This window comes from Molothrus aeneus, chromosome 4 (genome assembly GCF_037042795.1).
Source record: "Molothrus aeneus isolate 106 chromosome 4, BPBGC_Maene_1.0, whole genome shotgun sequence".
Taxonomy (NCBI): domain Eukaryota; kingdom Metazoa; phylum Chordata; class Aves; order Passeriformes; family Icteridae; genus Molothrus; species Molothrus aeneus.
The window spans coordinates 47,277,707-47,294,552 of NC_089649.1; the positions used below are offsets into that span (position 1 = coordinate 47,277,707).

Genomic DNA, 16,846 nt, shown 5'->3' on the forward strand with positions numbered 1-16,846 from the left:
TTTGGGTCCGTAACAGGTTAATGGCTTCTGGTCACCCAGAATGTTTATTACTGCATGGATAGGCATTATCCAGAATCACAGTTACAGTCACTTTTGGATTTGTTTGCTGTTTGTGATAGCAACACTGAGTATCTTGATGATATATCCCATATTCCATCAGTAAGGAGTTTGTCATTTCCGTTGAAGAAGGTGATAATGAGCTGATTCATGTGTGAACATCTGAAACTTCTGCAGCTATACTTACAAACAGAGCTGGTAGAATCACTGAAACATAGAACTGTTGAAGCAATTTTCTTGTTTCTAGTCTTGACTGACAGTTCTGAAGTCCAAAACAACTTTTAAACCAGTAAAGCATTTTGGGTGTGTTAACACAGTATACTCTCATACCAAACAGGTGAAGTTTTTCTTGCACTTTTGAAGCTTGCTAAATAAAAAACTAAATGTCTTTCTGTGCTTTCTTGACAAATTTACTGATTTTCTGAGCAGTGAGAGATTATCAACCAGTGGGATTGGCTATGCTGTTGTAAAAGTGGCAACTTCCAAGTTACCCATGGATCAGGCCAGCATTATCTGGCAGATAGCACTGGTGGGGTTTTGCTGTGGGACCTATAAAGATGTGCTCTTGATGAATACTTCCTTAGCCTATAATGAAACACTATTCAAGATGAGTTCAGTTAAATCTTAGGGCTGAGCCTTAATTAACTTCCTATCTGGCATGAGGTTTGAAATTCAAGGAAATTACATCAGATCACTTTGCCTTTTATCATAAGTTTTATGAACCTATTCAAAAACACCTTACTCTGTTATGTGTGCAACTTCTGTAGAATCATCCTTATACTAAAAGAAATAATACTTCTTTCAAAACACTGTGTCCAGCTACTGTTTACAGCTGGCTCCCCTTCCCCTCTCCTAGATCTCAACTTTTCAAGAATTTAAAAATACTTCTTCAGAAGGCTGTAACATACAGAAATATGCATTGTAAATATATTTCTGGTTTAATTTTCTGTTGTGTTAGGTGATTCAATGCCTCTCTATTCCAACTGGCGGTTGAAGGTGATGGAGCACAATCAAGGAGAGCCTCTCCCTTTCCCACCTTCTGGAGGTTGCTGGTCACCACTGGTGGATTACTTGCCTGAAACTTCTCCTCCGGGCATGTCACTTCACAGGTAGGTGTTTTGGCAATGCCAGTGGCAGTTCTTTATGTTTTCATTTGTGTTGCACAAATACAGTCATTTGAAGATAGCAGATTAAAGGGCAGTTAATAATACATTTGTTTTCTGTGTGTACAGCAATTTAAGATTACCCAAGCTTTTAATCTGGAGGATTAAAATTTTTCTATTTTTATTATTAGCCTTCATCTTTTGCCTTATAACACAGCTTTGTGAATGTTTATAGACTGAAGAATACAAGTTAGAAGTATATGAAGCTCTTTGTAGCTCTTTGTGAAGTTCCTGTTACATTCTTCTAACATACTATTTTTTTGTTTTAGATGCAATATAGCAGTGATTCTTTTGACTGATTTGATAGTTGACCACAGTGTAAAGGTGGAATGGGGAGGATACTTGCATCTTTTGCTTCATGCAATTTTTATAGGTAACTAACTTCTTACAGAAATACTTATAGAAACTTGAGCAATTCTCAGCTGTTCTTGATATTTAAATTAATTTTTGCCATTGTATTGAAATGGCATTAATTTGATACTATTTACAGTATTTTTAAAAAATTCAATTAAATGTCTTTCAGCTTAATTAGTATAATGTAGATTTTTTGGAGTTGTTTTAAGGCACTTTGTTTAGGAGTCACTTTTACCTCTTGTAGAAGACACAGTAAAAGGCAATGTTTTCCTTTCTGTTTCTGAATTTAATAATTTTCATACAGAACGCAAATGAAGTTCTTACTTAAAATTACTTTGTACTTTATCCCATGTACTTGCATGGGATTATCAGATATATTTTTGTCTGATCAACATACTGTTTGTTAAAATATATGCTGCTGTTTCTATATTGAAACACTGAAAAAATATTGTTTAGAGAATTCTATATCTGTTACTTGATAAAGTATAGAAAACCAATTTGAATACTGCTGTTTTTTAAATAATGTAATTCAATGTGCCCTTTGAATATCATAAAGCCTCGCTGTTTTCCTTTTGTGTTAGGTTTTGACCACGGTCACCCTGAAGTCTATGAGCATTGTAAGCGACTACTTTTGCATCTACTGATAGTGATGGGCTCTGGCAGTAATGTCCAGTCTGTTGCTTCTGTCCTACTCAGAAACAGAGAGTTCAACGAGTCCAGGGTGCTTACTGTCAAACAAACTACCCATTTAGATTACACTTTCACAGGTATGCTTTTGATTTATTACATGTTGCTTGTTAAAATGACATGGGAAGTTACCTGTTTATTACAGGCATTAATAAGATTTCTGTTGTTTTTCTTGCACATTTCTTGCAAATATTTTCCTGAGGCCTTGGCATTACAATTTATTTCTTTGGATTTTAATCTAATGAAATTTTAATTAATGAAGTCAAAATGAATAGAGTTCTCATTGGCACTTTGTGCTCAGTCATCAGAGTTGGGAGCACAGTTGTATGAGGAATAGTAGTGGAAATCAAAGAGGGAGATCTGTGTTTTGGAACTTTAATACAGCTGTTTTCATGATGCCTTTGAAAATAAAAACCAAGAAGATACATCTCTTACTTGTTTATAGCAAGTTAAAATGTCCAAGTTTTGTCAGCTGTGATTGCATTCTTTATTGGCTATCAGAATATTTTTTGAGATATGACTTTTTAATATTCCCTTTAACTTTACAATATTGTAATTGTACGTGTACTTTATATTTCTATGTATCTCTTTGTGAAGGGAATATTTTGATGGTGAGACTGTATTGTAGTTTCTATTAAAATACTTCTTTGTGGTTTTTTTAAATTTAGTACTTCATATTATTTCAGTAGGTGGCAGCATATTGCCATACAGTTGTTTGTTCTCTTTTGTTCACATCAGCAATGGCTTTATTACTTTGCAAAAGTAGTTGTCTGATTTGTGAATTTGGTTTTTTGTAGCAATGAGGAATTAAATTCCACTGTGTATAGTGGAAGGATTATTTTACAGGAATCTGTTTAGCAGAACTTTAATGGTGCATTTACACAGTGGCATATAAAAACCACCATTCCCTTCCTAATCTTTAAGGGCTTGGATAAAACTATCTAAATAAACAGGACACAATAAAAAATAGTTTGATAGAAACTAGAATAAGGTCAGCATCAAACATTTCCAGCTAGAGATTAGGATAAGGTGTTTACAGATATGCACACCTAGCACAAGGTTAGACAAATTTTATTTGAGGTGGCTAAGCTCAAATACCCCAGTCCAAACTCTGTGGTTCTATAGTGAAAATCTGTGGTGGGTTAGTGAGTCTTACACTTCTTTAAATACAAGTGCTGCAGTCAAAGGCCTGGCCAGTTTTCCTTGGTAGTTAACTTTCCTTCAGCCCTTCATAGATGGATGGAAGGGCAATGTGAGCAGTCACTGCAGTTGTATTTTATTGTCACGTGATTCTTTATATGGAAGAGAAAAATCTTCTGGCCACAAGATTAAGCTAACGTCAGAGAAACTTTGTGCAGCCACAGGGGCTCTGCTCATAGTCCATTCATTAGATAATACTCAGTGTTCACTGATTTCAAGTACTGTCAGTTACAGTGGGACTGGGTTTTACCAAAAAAAGCCTGCTCATTAGTAAGAAATATTCTGTATAATTTTTAAAATTAAGTTGAGATGCCTCAGAAGCTGATGAGCTCTGATACAATTAATACAAAATCAAGGATAATAGAGGGGTTTTAAAAAGGGATCTAGCAGTTCCCAATTAAAGTTCAGATAAGTCATGTGAAGAATTTGGATATATGAGATTTGTTGATTTCTTTGAAATTATTGCATCCATTGATTTATTCTCTTTTAAGTATTCTCATTACATTTACTAAGTTATTGATCTTTTTAGAGGGCTATTTTTTCTTTTGATATATTTAATATTAACTGTCAACTTAAAAGTGCATAATCATCTTGTTTCAATTTCAGCAGGTGTTCATGATTTTATACCTGATTACCAGCCCTCCCCAATGACAGACTCAGGACTTAGTTCAAGTTCTACCTCTTCTAGCATCAGTTTAGGAAATACAAGTGCTGCCATTTCTCAACTGCACACCACAATCCTCAATGAGGTTGACATTTCAGTAGAGCAGGATGAAAAAGTGAAAACTCTTATAGAATTTATTACCTCAAGGTAAGATTTCAATTTTTGTTTTTGTCAAGACATATTTTCTGGAAAATGGCAAACCTCTCACCATTTAGCATCATGGTTTTTAATTCTGTCTCTGTTTTATCACAAGTAAATGTTTTTATGTGATACACATATGAAAAACTCTAACTTTCCAACACTTTCAGAGAATTTTGACCATCCTTTCAAGTCCTGTCTGTTTAAAAGTATTTTGCCATGTTTTATTCTGAATTAGGGCAGGAATACATTGAGATGATTAGAGAGATTTGTGTGCAGTTTAGGGATTACCTAGCAGTAGAGAGCTGACTATTCAAAAATGACAAATTTGTTGCACAGGACATTGGGAAAATCATCCACATTTGTACAGTTTGTATGACAGTTTTATTAAGCTTTCGAGATGGTGTTAATCTGAATTCCTACCTGTTTCTCCATACTTTGATACTTTTGCTTTACCTCAGCCTAAATTTATAATTGTGTGGCATATCGATGGAAATGAATTGGGAAGAAAGGAAGTTAGGAAGTGCATAATGGTGGTAGTTGTACTGGTTCTTTCTTAGAGAACTATTTATTATACTATAACTATACCTTCCATCTATTATATATGTTATATACTATAACATCTCTTCCATTTTCTTACCCAGTTATTCCAATTGGAACTCATACACTGCTTTTCACTTTGTCTTAACTTCTTGTCTATGTGTAATATTGGTCAGTTGTCAAAATTCCTTCCAATTCATGCCTGCACTTCTAGGTGGTTTCTTTTATGTGGTGCATAGTAGATTCTTTTGCAATTAACCTTAAGGTTTAAATTTCATTTAAATAATAGTAAGGACAAAGGCTGCATTTTATATTCTGTTTACTCTATTTTTGTATTTTTTAGAAAAAGAGGCCCACTTTGGAATCATGAAGATGTTTCAGCCAAGAACCCTAATATAAAGAGTGCTGAACAGTTAACTGTGTTTTTAAAGCATGTGGTATCTATATTTAAACAGTCTAGCTCAGGTATGTTAGCAAACAGACCATGCATGATCAAATATGCAAGACTGTGAACTAAATAAATACTTTTTAACGCATGTAAATGCATAGATTATCTATAAAATCACTCTAGGAAATTACTGCTTCTAAATAATAGTTTTCTTGTGTATTGCTCACTTCACTTCATGTTTCTGTTATGACAGATTTAAATATATATTTAAATATTTATTTTAGGAATGAGATAAAACATCTTATTAATTTATTGTGAACAGTTAATATTCTAATCATAGATGTTTTATTACCTACAAGTCTCTCTAGCATTAAGTATTTGGAAGACATGTTTATATTCCTGTGAAGATTTTTGAGACTAGTACTGGTTGAGAAAAATGTAGAGGATGTGAGAATATTTTAAATTTGGGAATGACTGTGGCAATTTACTCTTCAGTAAATTCAAGTGGATTTGGTTTTTTATAAAGCGTTAATTGACTATTTATTTCCCTTCATAGGAGGATATCAATTGGAACATCGTCTCAGTGAAGTTGCTTTGCAAACTGCTCTTTCGTGCTCCTCTCGCCATTATGCTGGGAGGTCCTTTCAGATTTTCAGGGCTCTGAAGCAGCCTCTCACTCCATCTACACTTTCTGATGTTCTCTCCAGACTAGTAGAAACTGTTGGAGATGCAGGAGAAGAAGCTCAGGTATTTGAAATTTTGCTTCCACTTTATTAGAAAACTAAGTCTGTCTAAATGATGTGCGTGCATGATTAGCAAAATTTAAAAGCATTGTTTCATTCAGTTGTTTTTTATTTTTAAGTGTTTCAAATATGAAACAGTTTTAATCATGACACTTCCTGAATTTCACCTAATTAACTGAGGAAAAGTTGTTCACATTCTCTTCTACAGCAAGAGGCTCTTTCAGAGAGTTTGATACATCTGTTTACTGTAGACACCACCTCCTTCATTTTTAGAGAATACTGAGATCAGCCATATAAGAAATTATTTATTTTTGTTTTCTTTTGTTAAGAACTTTATTTGATAAGGTGTTAACAATTATTCAGCTTAGTGTCATTGTACATCTTAAGAGTGTATCTAATATTTTAATATTGCAGAATAAGTCTGAATGACTTCATCCTTCAATCCATCCTTAAAAAAGTGCAAACTAGAATTAATTCAGTAAATGCTTATAAATAAATTGAAATTTTTCCTTGTCTGGAAGCTATACTGCTGAATTGAGCTGTCTCGTGAGGATTGTGTTCTAATTGAAGCATGAAATAATTTAGTTTACTGCTACTGATTTTATATTTTTATATTACTACTTAGTAGATTTTCTGTGATCTTCCTTGTGCATATTGCATAATTTATAATGGCCTGTGGCTTTCCCCAGGGTTTCGTCATAGAGCTGCTTTTGACTTTAGAATCTGCTATTGATACATTGGCTGAAACGATGAAGCATTATGATCTGCTTTCTGCCCTTTCTCAGTAAGTTCTTTTATTAGTCAATCTTTATTATGCATTTTTTACATTTGAATTATTAAAAATCTGTATTATAAATGTAATTAAATAATTTCTTGTCATCTTTGCAGAATAATTGTATCCATATTGCAAAATTGCTTGCTCTGGTATGTTTTTATCATTCTGCCTCAAGCAAAACTTGTAAGAATCTAGATTTCTTGTAAAGGATATCTTATTGCCTTTCTGATTTACCCTCTTGGGTTCAATTTAATTTTGTAAAAATGGAGTTCAAGGAGTTTCTTATGGCTCAGTTCTGAAATATTGTCAGTTCTTCTTAACCTTCTTGAATTTAAATGCTCTGCAAATGTTGGTCTGTCTTAGGCCTCAAGTTTGTTGTCCATATATAAAAAGTGTAACTGAACAGTCTGAGTCATTTGTGTGTCTCATTACTGTTTGAGTAGTTACCTTGATGACTTTTTATCAAACTGAAAAAAAATCCCTAAATGTACAGACATCTGTATTTGTTTGATTCCCTTGCAAAGATTTTGAAAATGCTGAGATTTCTAGGAATACATTCAATTTCTCTATATCAGAATAGGAAGGTATTGGGTTTCCTAGGTTAGATACCTCAGACAAATGCATGGTAATAATTGTATTAATTCATTAATTTCCCTACTTTTATCACAGCTTTAAATAAGTTGGGATGCTAGGTCATCATTTACACATAATCTTTTACATGCTATGGGCTAATTTTTCCAATTTTACTGTAATTTTATGGTATTCTGGGATTGTAACAAAAAGATTTGGTAGAAAAGATAACAGGGTACTGCAGTGTTGTCTTTATGCCATAAGGATATTTTAATAATAGATACAGAAATCCTGTGTTTACATGCATTATAATACTCTTAGGATGATGAAACAGGGTATACTGCATGTGTATGTGATTTGTGTAGCTTTTCTTTCTTTCTTTCTTTCTCTCTCTCTCTCTCTCTCTCTCTCTCTGTCTCTCTCTGTCTCTCTCTGTCTCTTTCCTCCTTCCCTCCTTCCTCTTTTCTTTGTTATTAAAATTCTTTGTTATTAAAATATTTGGCATGTAACAATATGTAAACTGATTTTATTTTAGAACCTCATACCATGATTCTGTAATGGGAAACAAGTATGCAGCTAATAGGAAAAGCACTGGACAGATAAATCTAAGCACAAGTCCCATGAATAGTGGCAGTTGTTTGGGATACTACAGCAATACAAGGAGTAATTCCTTGAGACTGAATTTAATCAGTGAGCGGAGAGGTGACCGGCGACGGAGCAACACACTGGATATAATGGATGGAAGGATAAATCACGGTGGAAGTTTGGCAAGGACTAGAAGCCTTTCCTCCCTGAGAGAGGGAGGGATCTATGATGTGCAGCCCACTACTGACCCTGTCAACTTGATGGCCACCATATTTTGGATTGCAGCTTCGTTGCTGGAGTCAGATTATGAGTATGAATACCTGCTGGCTCTCAAGCTGCTCAACAAGCTTCTTATTCACATGCCTCTGGATAAATCAGAGAGTCGGGAAAAGATAGAAGAGGTGCAGAATAAACTGAAATGGAATAACTTTCCAGGCCTTCAGCAGCTTTTCCTGAAAGGCTTTACTTCAGCCTCTACACAAGAAATGACAGTTCATCTCCTCAGTAAACTCATCACAATTTCCCGGCATGCTTTGGTGGATCCTTCTCAGTTAGCAGGTAACTTTAGTAAATATGTGATAGAAATCTATTTTCTCATTGAATTAAGTAGAGTCAAAATCAGTAGTAATTGTGCTTTTGCCTTAAAGAAACGCTCCTGTAAAATGCTTTCTGCAGTTGTCTGTATTACACTGCTACATAAAGGGAATACATTACAGACTATGATTATCTCATGAGCAAGATTGCATGTAAACTTTATGTATTGACTGTTGTTTGCAAGTGAGTTTTAAGAGCTGTGTATTTTTTTTTTCATTATCTTGTGCAAACTAGCTCAAATAGCCCTACTTACACATTTTTAGAAACAATGTGACATAGTGCCTAAAACTATCCAGTTTCATGGTAGTTTTGGTTAATTGGTCCAGTGATGATTTTATTTTCATCATGCATTTTTATACCTAACACAGACATATCTATATACATTGTTCATACATGCATACTTAGATAAATGTATGTGTATATATAATTTGTATATCTGTGTGAAAGTATGTGTCTTGCTGTTGGAACTTTAAATACTGGCTAGCTTCACGTTAAATTAAGTCATTAAAAACCTTAAGGACTCCTATAACTCTGTTTATGTATGTGTTTAGGATTTCCCCTAAACATCTTATGCCTACTTCCTCATCTGATACAACATTTTGATAACCCAACTCAGTTTTGTAAAGAAACAGCTGACAGGATAGCAAAGGTATGTAACATGATGCTTGGAGAAGTATCCAGGAGGATATATATACCAGCACTGTTTCTCTATTTTTTGGGGACCCTTTTGTAATACTTCTGTGTGATTCTAATAGTAATATACACATAACTATGAGGCCATATTTTAAAGATGTGATCCAGTCAAATTTATATACCTGGACCTTGTATCAACCCCCGAGTTTGTTTGTTTCTTTAGTTTATTGTGTAAAATTTGTATTTCAAGAACAAATTTTCTTACCAATGATATCAATTACTTTTTTTTACTTGTCTGATTTTTCTAATAGTAATTTTGAATGTCAACCTAATCACATTTTAAGCATGCTTCCTAATTTTCTTACAAGAAGAAAGTGCTTCTTACTGGTAGAGAAGAAAAGGTTGTATGTTCTTTTACTTGTACACAGTAAAATACACCTTGAAATATTTCTGAACTGTAGTGGCTATTAAAGCAGTACATGGTGCACAGCAGCTCTTAGCCAGGATGGTGTTGCACTGGCCTGACAGAGTCTTTCTTTTAAGGAAGAATGTGGAAAGGGGAATAGGAAAGAGCTGTGTGGCACAGGAGATGCAGGCATACACCTCTGCTCAGACTGTGACACGTGAACCACTAAACCACTGAGGCTGTGCACAGGCTGACTCAAAGAGTATGTGCCTGATGCAAGTGCACAAATCACTGCTGCCCTTAAATACTTGTATTACCTGAGTGAGGGATATTGGTTGATCATACCAAGTGTATGATAAATAAATAAACTTGGAACATGGACGCCACAGTACCAAAATTCAACAGAAACTGTAGGTGAGGCTTGTGTGATTGGTTTGATTTCACTTACTAGAAAATAACTGAAGTGAAATCTTAGAAATTAAATCTTAGAGTGAAATTTGGGACAAGTGCAAAATGACTCAGGAATGCTTGGATTTTAAAAAAAATATTTTCTAATATAATTAAATATGATTTTGCTCTTCAGGTTTGTGCAGAGGAGAAGTCACCAACTCTTGCCAATCTGGCTCATATGATGAGTTTATACAGTACACACAGTTATTCCAGAGACTGTTCTAACTGGATTAATGTAGTGTGTAGATATTTGCATGACTCTTTCTCAGATGCCACATTTAACCTCATAACTTATCTTGCAGAGGTAAGTTTTTACTGGAAGTATCTCATGTTGACGATTCATTGCCAATTACTATTTTCTCATTATTCTGAATATCAGGGGGAATACAGCATATCTTCTCTAACAGGAAAGTATTACTAAAATGTTCTATGATGTAGAAAAGGTGCCATTTTGGAGTGCAGTAATTTATAAGTACCTTGAAATTAGAATCCCTCTAATGACAGATCTCCTTTTATGAGAATGGTGTTTGGTATTAAAAGTTTATATTCTATACTACATGAATATACACTGTCCTGGCTTTAGCAAAATAAAATTTTAAGAGACCTTCTTTAGTCAGGTACACATGTCTTTAACACAACTTTAAAAATTAATTGCAAAGTTCATTTGTAAGTAGTGCATAATGTAGAAAAAGATAATTTAAATTATAGAAATCAGTATATTATTCTGCTGGCCATTCATACAGGAAAGCTGTTAAGTACTTTGTATGAAAAGCTTGTCGTTGAAGTGTATCACTTCAAACTGATGGAGGCATTTTAAAAGATTTGTTCATTCTTACAAATGACTTTATATATATATTTTTGTTTGTAAAACTGCATTTACCAACCTTCCTTAAGGTGTTGCTGTAATTGTTTTTCATACAGTTTTAAGGCTTTGAATTACTATGAACTTTTATTTAGTGAAAAGTGTTTTACTATTAGGTACTTTGAATCTGTGCTAAAAATATGTCAAAATTCAGGGAAAAAATGAATTAGTACAAAAACCATTGTGCTGTTGTATTACTGTTTTTTAGTGCTAAAGCAAAAAGTTTGAAAAACAGGAAGTGGTACATTTAAGTTTCTTGAAGGGAAAAATAAATGTGTGTAGAAGTTAGCTGTATTTTAATGTTTGCTTTCACTTTTTGCTACCATTAAAGGCCCTAATTAAATTTTGTATTTTAAAAACCCTCTTTTAGCTGTTAGAGAAAGGTTTATCCAGTATGCAACAGTCCTTGCTGCAGATCATTTACAGTCTTCTGAGTCATATTGACCTATCCACAGCTCCAGTGAAGCAGTTTAATTTGGAAATCATAAAAGTTATTGGTAAATATGTTCAGGTAGGTACTCTGAAGAACTGTAAAAGTCTTGTTTGCTCTTTATCAAAATGGTATCAAAATTACACTTGAATTTTGGGGGTCATTTATTTCAGATATAAATAAGATGCTTGTGGTCAGTTTCCATAGGGGTTTTTTCCTATGTACTTAATCACCAAATGCTTTTGTATTTGTCCAATGTGGTTTGGATCTGGTGGCACACGTTATCTGGGTGAATGTGCATCTATGTACAGATGTAAGCAACTTGTCATATGTAGTTAGAGATGATGATCCTTCAGCTATTCAAACACAAGGAAATGTTTACTGCTAAGCTGGACAAATGTTTTTTTAATGTGTATATGTTTTAAAAAGAAAATTTTATGGTTAAATGAATATTTAAATCACTCTCAGTAATGTATCCGTGAGGAACTTTAAGGTGCACCTTAACAAAATTGAGTACATTTTTTATTAAAGAAAGTCCCCAAAAGATGAACCACAGTGTTTTGCCCAAGGTAATTTAAGCCTTTGTACTTGAAACACAAATTTACTGAAAATCTATTACACAGAAGAAAGTCTAGCATCTTACTGAAAGATTTTATAAAAATGCCTGGAGCATAAAACCATTTCAGTGCACAGCATTCTCTTCTTTTTTCTCTCAATTCCATTATTGGCGAATGTATTTCATTCAAATGGTTTAATCATAATTACCAGGAAAGTCATGTTCCCTGGACGTTTTGTTATTGATGGATATGTACTTTAGATATTGTGCTCCTGTCAGAGTGCATTAGGCAAAATGAAATGATTAGCATTAGCTATAGTTTCTATGGCCTGGTGGCTTCTTGCTTCACCTCTAACCCCTCTCTGAGCAAGCTTGCTCTGAAGCAAGCCCACAGTACCATGGAATGTGATCTTAGATGTAAGCTATCAAAAGATGGTGCTAGCGAAAAAACATTCCAGAGAAGTCTTAACATATTTTTGATAAAATAAAATGTGTTACTATAAATGACAAAAGAAAATCATAAATTATCATGTCTTGCTTCAATTTTCTACTAAGCTTTGGGTCTTTTCAGTCCTCTGCAATGACAATGGCTGTAAATAAATCTAAGTGCTAAAGGACAGTTCCAGTTTGAGACAGCTTTTTTATGCTTATGATACATACAAATGGAGGAGATTATTGAAGACTCTCATTATCTGAAAAGAAGCATAAAGCATATACTACTTAGAGAATTGAAAGGGGTGTTTACTTATTTTAATGCAATAAAGTAATATTTTGAGAAATATGGCCTCCTAATTAAAAAAAAAAGCAGACATCATGCTGATTTCAAAAATTGGAAGATTTAAGTTTCAGGCAGAATCCTTGCATTTCTGGGAGTGTAAATCTTAATACTTGCACAAAGCTGCTTTTATTTTGTCTCTTCTTCTGATTCTTTTCACAGTGTGTGTAATTGAAACCACTGAATTATTTACATTGTCTTAATCATTTTTTTAAGTCCACTTAACTCTGGTTCTGCCTCTTATATTTTCACACTTTTTCTATAGCATTTTTTAAGCACTCCATTGGTTTGATACTAAAAGCTTTGTAAATGTTTTCACTTCTTAAATAAAATCTTTTGTATTTCCTCATGTATTTCAAGGAATAGGTTTGCTTGTTTCAAATTGCATTTACTCTCTCCATGACTGTGAAATAATTGAAGATGACCAGAGGTGGAATTGTTAATTTGAGGACTGTCAGTTGCTGTAGTTAAGTGATAGTTCAATACTCTCAGTTTCTGTCTCCTGGGTCACAAAGGGCAGTTTCAGACAATGGTAAAAAAACATGGTGTAACTGCAGGGATGGAGGGACATGGACTGAGGTCTGGTTGTGGCTAGCCCAGTGAGCTGGAGCTACTGAGCCTGCTTGGCTGGACCTAACCATGCTCCATGGGATGGCCACTGCTTTCCTGGCACTTCAGGGTCTGAAGTTTCCCACCTGTGCTAGCCCCTTCAGCCATGGGTAGTAGATCAGAGGCTTTGGGTTGGGGATTCTTAGAAAATGCTACTGTACATAAAAATTGCTGTCCTGGTTGAAAGGATTATTGTTTGATTTGTGTATGTTCTCTTCAGAGTCCATATTGGAAGGAAGCCCTTAATATTTTGAAACTGGTGGTGTCTCGATCAGCAAGCCTTGTTGTGCCTAATGATATTCCAAAGTCTTATGGAGGTGATATCGGCTCTCCAGAAATCTCTTTCACGAAAATTTTTAATAATGTCTCCAAGGAGCTACCTGGGAAGACCTTAGATTTTCATTTTGATATATCAGAGGTAATTATTATATTTAGATGACAATGCACTTATGACTTGCTGTTACAAACTCAGGTGTTATTTTTTGTTAGCCTTCTACATTTATATGTTTTTGAATAAATACAGTTTTTAAGAATGGCAGAGATTGAAGTTTTATGTACTTGTAAATGAGAGTGATACCAGAAGATAAATTTCAAATTCTTTTATGATGTTTGTTTGCCTTTTCCCCCTTTTGAATATCTGGAGAGTGAATTATTGAAAGTCAGTAAGATTATTCTCAAGGATATCTCATCTGTGTCAGAGAGCAGACAATGCAGCTGGCTGCTGCTTGCAGCTGAACACACCAGGCTTTCAACAAATGAAGGGCTGTGCATTCAAGGGCTGGGAGGATTAAATCCCTGTACTGCAGTTTTGGCATGAATTTAGGGAAGGGGGAGGAAATTTAGAGGAGGGGATAGGATACAAAATTTAGGAAATTCAGTGTAAGAGGGATACAATTGGAGAAAAACCTCCTGTGGTTAAAAATATCACCCCTACCACCAATGATACTCATTCTACATCTGAAAAGGGGAGCATGGCCAAGTGACTGCAGTGTAATGTAGAGACATGAAAATTGTAGAAACTTTAGAGGTGATCAGGAGTAAGAGCCCTTGGTTGAAACTAACCCTAGATAATGATAGGAGATATAGATGTCTTAGGAATGTTACATAAATTGGCAAGTACATTCACTACTGAAGTTTCAGGGTATGTGGATAATTGAGAGGTAAGATAAATTCCCACAGAGTTCATTGGGTTAGCATTTGTTGTCAAAAGAGTTGAATTTGATAATTGTTTTTTCAGAAGTGTGTGTGTGTTTGTGAAGTTGCTGGTCTGTGAAAACAATTTGTTCATGTCAGGGAATGATTCTACAGAGAAGCTTTGCATCTTTTAAACCTAGAACACATTTAGTTTTAAAGTGTGTTTAAAAATATAATTGGATTGTCGCATAAAATGTACATAATTAAATACGACACAAGTGGGCAGAATGGCCCTTGCTGCATAGGGTACACGTATTCAGCTTTGTATTTCCCAGTGAACCAAGGCTCATTGGATTTGACATGGGTTTTACAGAATGCTTACAAACAGCCCAACCCTCCTACAATTCATATAATGCTAAATTCTTAAGTCAAATATGTGGTCTTTATTAGTATAGATTTGAATTCTAATAAATTGTTTGTTGTCTTTGCTAGACACCAATTATTGGGAATAAATATGGTGATCAACACAGTGCAGCTGGTAGAAATGGGAAGCCAAAAGTCATTGCTGTGACCCGGAGCACTTCTTCAACTTCGTCAGGCTCCAATTCAAATGCACTGGTTCCTGTCAGCTGGAAGAGACCACAGCCATCTCAGGTATATTGTGCCTCAAACACTTTATACATATATTTGAGATAGTGTTTGTGAATGTATTAAAAAAAATGCATTGAAGTGTTAATTGAAGTCTGTATTATGTCATAGCAAAACAGTAGATTAATACAGCATAAACTAAAAGCTGATACTGGTGAAAAGTAAAAAAATTTAAGATTGTTTTTAGAGGATGTCAATATGCAATATGACTAGTTGAATATGCAAATGTTTTCTGTTTTTACCTGGACCTCGAAGAGCTGCTGTGCTATGTGATTTTCTTTGGTATATTTTTCAGAGAAGGACTAGGGAGAAGTTAATGAATGTGCTTTCTCTGTGTGGTCCAGATTCTGGTCTTCCCAAGAATCCTTCGGTAAGTGGTGGTGGTGGTTTGTTTTGGTTTTTGAACTCAACTAGCAGAATGCTATTGCATTTTTAGTTGTTGGTGAAGTTATGAACAGTGGATTTAGACAAGCTAGTTTTGGCTCAGCAGTTCACAAATCCAATGGAAAGATTAAAAAGAAGAATCAGAAGTAATGGATTACTATTAGTCCTCAAGGACTCCCGTGGGCATGGTTGTCTTGGCTAGAAAAGAGAATTGAACTGGATCTCCCCTGTTCTGACTACCTCTCTACCTAGTCCTTTACAGATGCTCTTGAGCAAAGGGGTAGCAGTAGCTGAGGACTGCAAGGGTGTTGATGCTGTATTGAAAATATCATAGAATCCATTGAAAATAACCAGTGGGTCATATACCTTGAAACATGGTTATTTATAGGAACAGTAGTCTTAACTGTTGAGTAAAAATAGGTTGATGGTTTTACTTCTTTATAAAGAACCCACTGGCATACTATGCTTGATGGTGGTGATGACTTTGACAGCTTTTAAAACAAAGTGGATAGCCTACCTTGGTTATCATCTGGAACATAGTTTTTTATTGTGGCATAACAGTTCTTACCTGAGGAAAATATTGGTGGGAGAAGGATCTTGAATCGAGTGGAAGAAGCTAAAATAAATAAAAATAGATGTCTGAAAGCTGGAACTGGACATATTAAAAACCAGTGTATGGAAATAAAAACAGAATATTGTCATTTGTGAAGGCCACAGTAGCTCAGTATTGGATCCCTTTTAAAGGTGTACAGTCCTTCCACAGAAGTTCGTAGGTGAAGTTTGTAGGTACGGTCTGTGTCATGTGGCTAGTTATTATGATGGATTCTTTTGTTCTTAAATTTGACTGATATTGTGGTTATGAAAATGAAGTTTGGGTGATATATTTTTCTCTCTATTTATATCTTTGTAACTCTTAGTTACATTAAGGAGAGAACAATACCACTAATTTCAAGATGTAGTTTAAAATCCAGCTAGTCTTGAAGCAAAGTGTTACCAGTACAGGGGTAGACACGCTGCCTGCCACTAATTCCACTAAATGGCAGGAAGCAGGATAGCTGACTTTTGGAGTTACAGAAATTGGAAGTTCTTACTTCTTTTTTTACCTATATCTGCAGGTTGTGTTTTCTTCTAACGAAGACTTGGAAGTTGGAGATCAACAAACTAGTCTAATTTCAGCAACAGAAGAAGTGATTCAAGAGGAGGAAGTGGCTGTAGAAGACAATACCAGTGAACAACAATTTGGAGTTTTTAAAGACTTTGACTTTTTAGATGTTGAATTGGAAGATGCGGAGGTGAGACCTTGGGGTTTCTTCTGTGTATTTCCATTTGAGAGCATTTTAAAAATAAGGTTGTGTTGGTGCAATTCCAAGGAATTGGCAGCCCTACTGGCTAATCCAATTCAGAAAAATTTATGACATGATGGAGCTTAGAGAAACCTGGGCCAAAAACTTTGCAGAGTTAAGTTGTTGCAAATTGTTGGCTGGTTTTGGAGGAAGGAGTT

At 34.8% G+C, this 16,846-nt stretch overlaps 1 protein-coding gene across 1 annotated transcript in view; it reads left to right on the forward strand.

The window, feature by feature from the left end:
• FRYL (FRY like transcription coactivator) overlaps nt 1-16,846 on the forward strand; it is a 163,641-nt gene that overhangs the window by 119,032 nt on the left and 27,763 nt on the right. Inside the window, exons 38-52 of the mRNA XM_066548450.1 lie at nt 1,016-1,166; nt 1,490-1,593; nt 2,156-2,341; nt 4,068-4,272; nt 5,147-5,268; nt 5,748-5,938; nt 6,624-6,718; nt 7,815-8,422; nt 9,010-9,107; nt 10,081-10,251; nt 11,180-11,320; nt 13,400-13,597; nt 14,806-14,967; nt 15,257-15,331; nt 16,461-16,637. Coding sequence (XP_066404547.1) covers nt 1,016-1,166; nt 1,490-1,593; nt 2,156-2,341; nt 4,068-4,272; nt 5,147-5,268; nt 5,748-5,938; nt 6,624-6,718; nt 7,815-8,422; nt 9,010-9,107; nt 10,081-10,251; nt 11,180-11,320; nt 13,400-13,597; nt 14,806-14,967; nt 15,257-15,331; nt 16,461-16,637 — 2,684 coding nt within the window. The remainder of the gene's footprint in view (nt 1-1,015; nt 1,167-1,489; nt 1,594-2,155; nt 2,342-4,067; nt 4,273-5,146; nt 5,269-5,747; nt 5,939-6,623; nt 6,719-7,814; nt 8,423-9,009; nt 9,108-10,080; nt 10,252-11,179; nt 11,321-13,399; nt 13,598-14,805; nt 14,968-15,256; nt 15,332-16,460; nt 16,638-16,846) is intronic.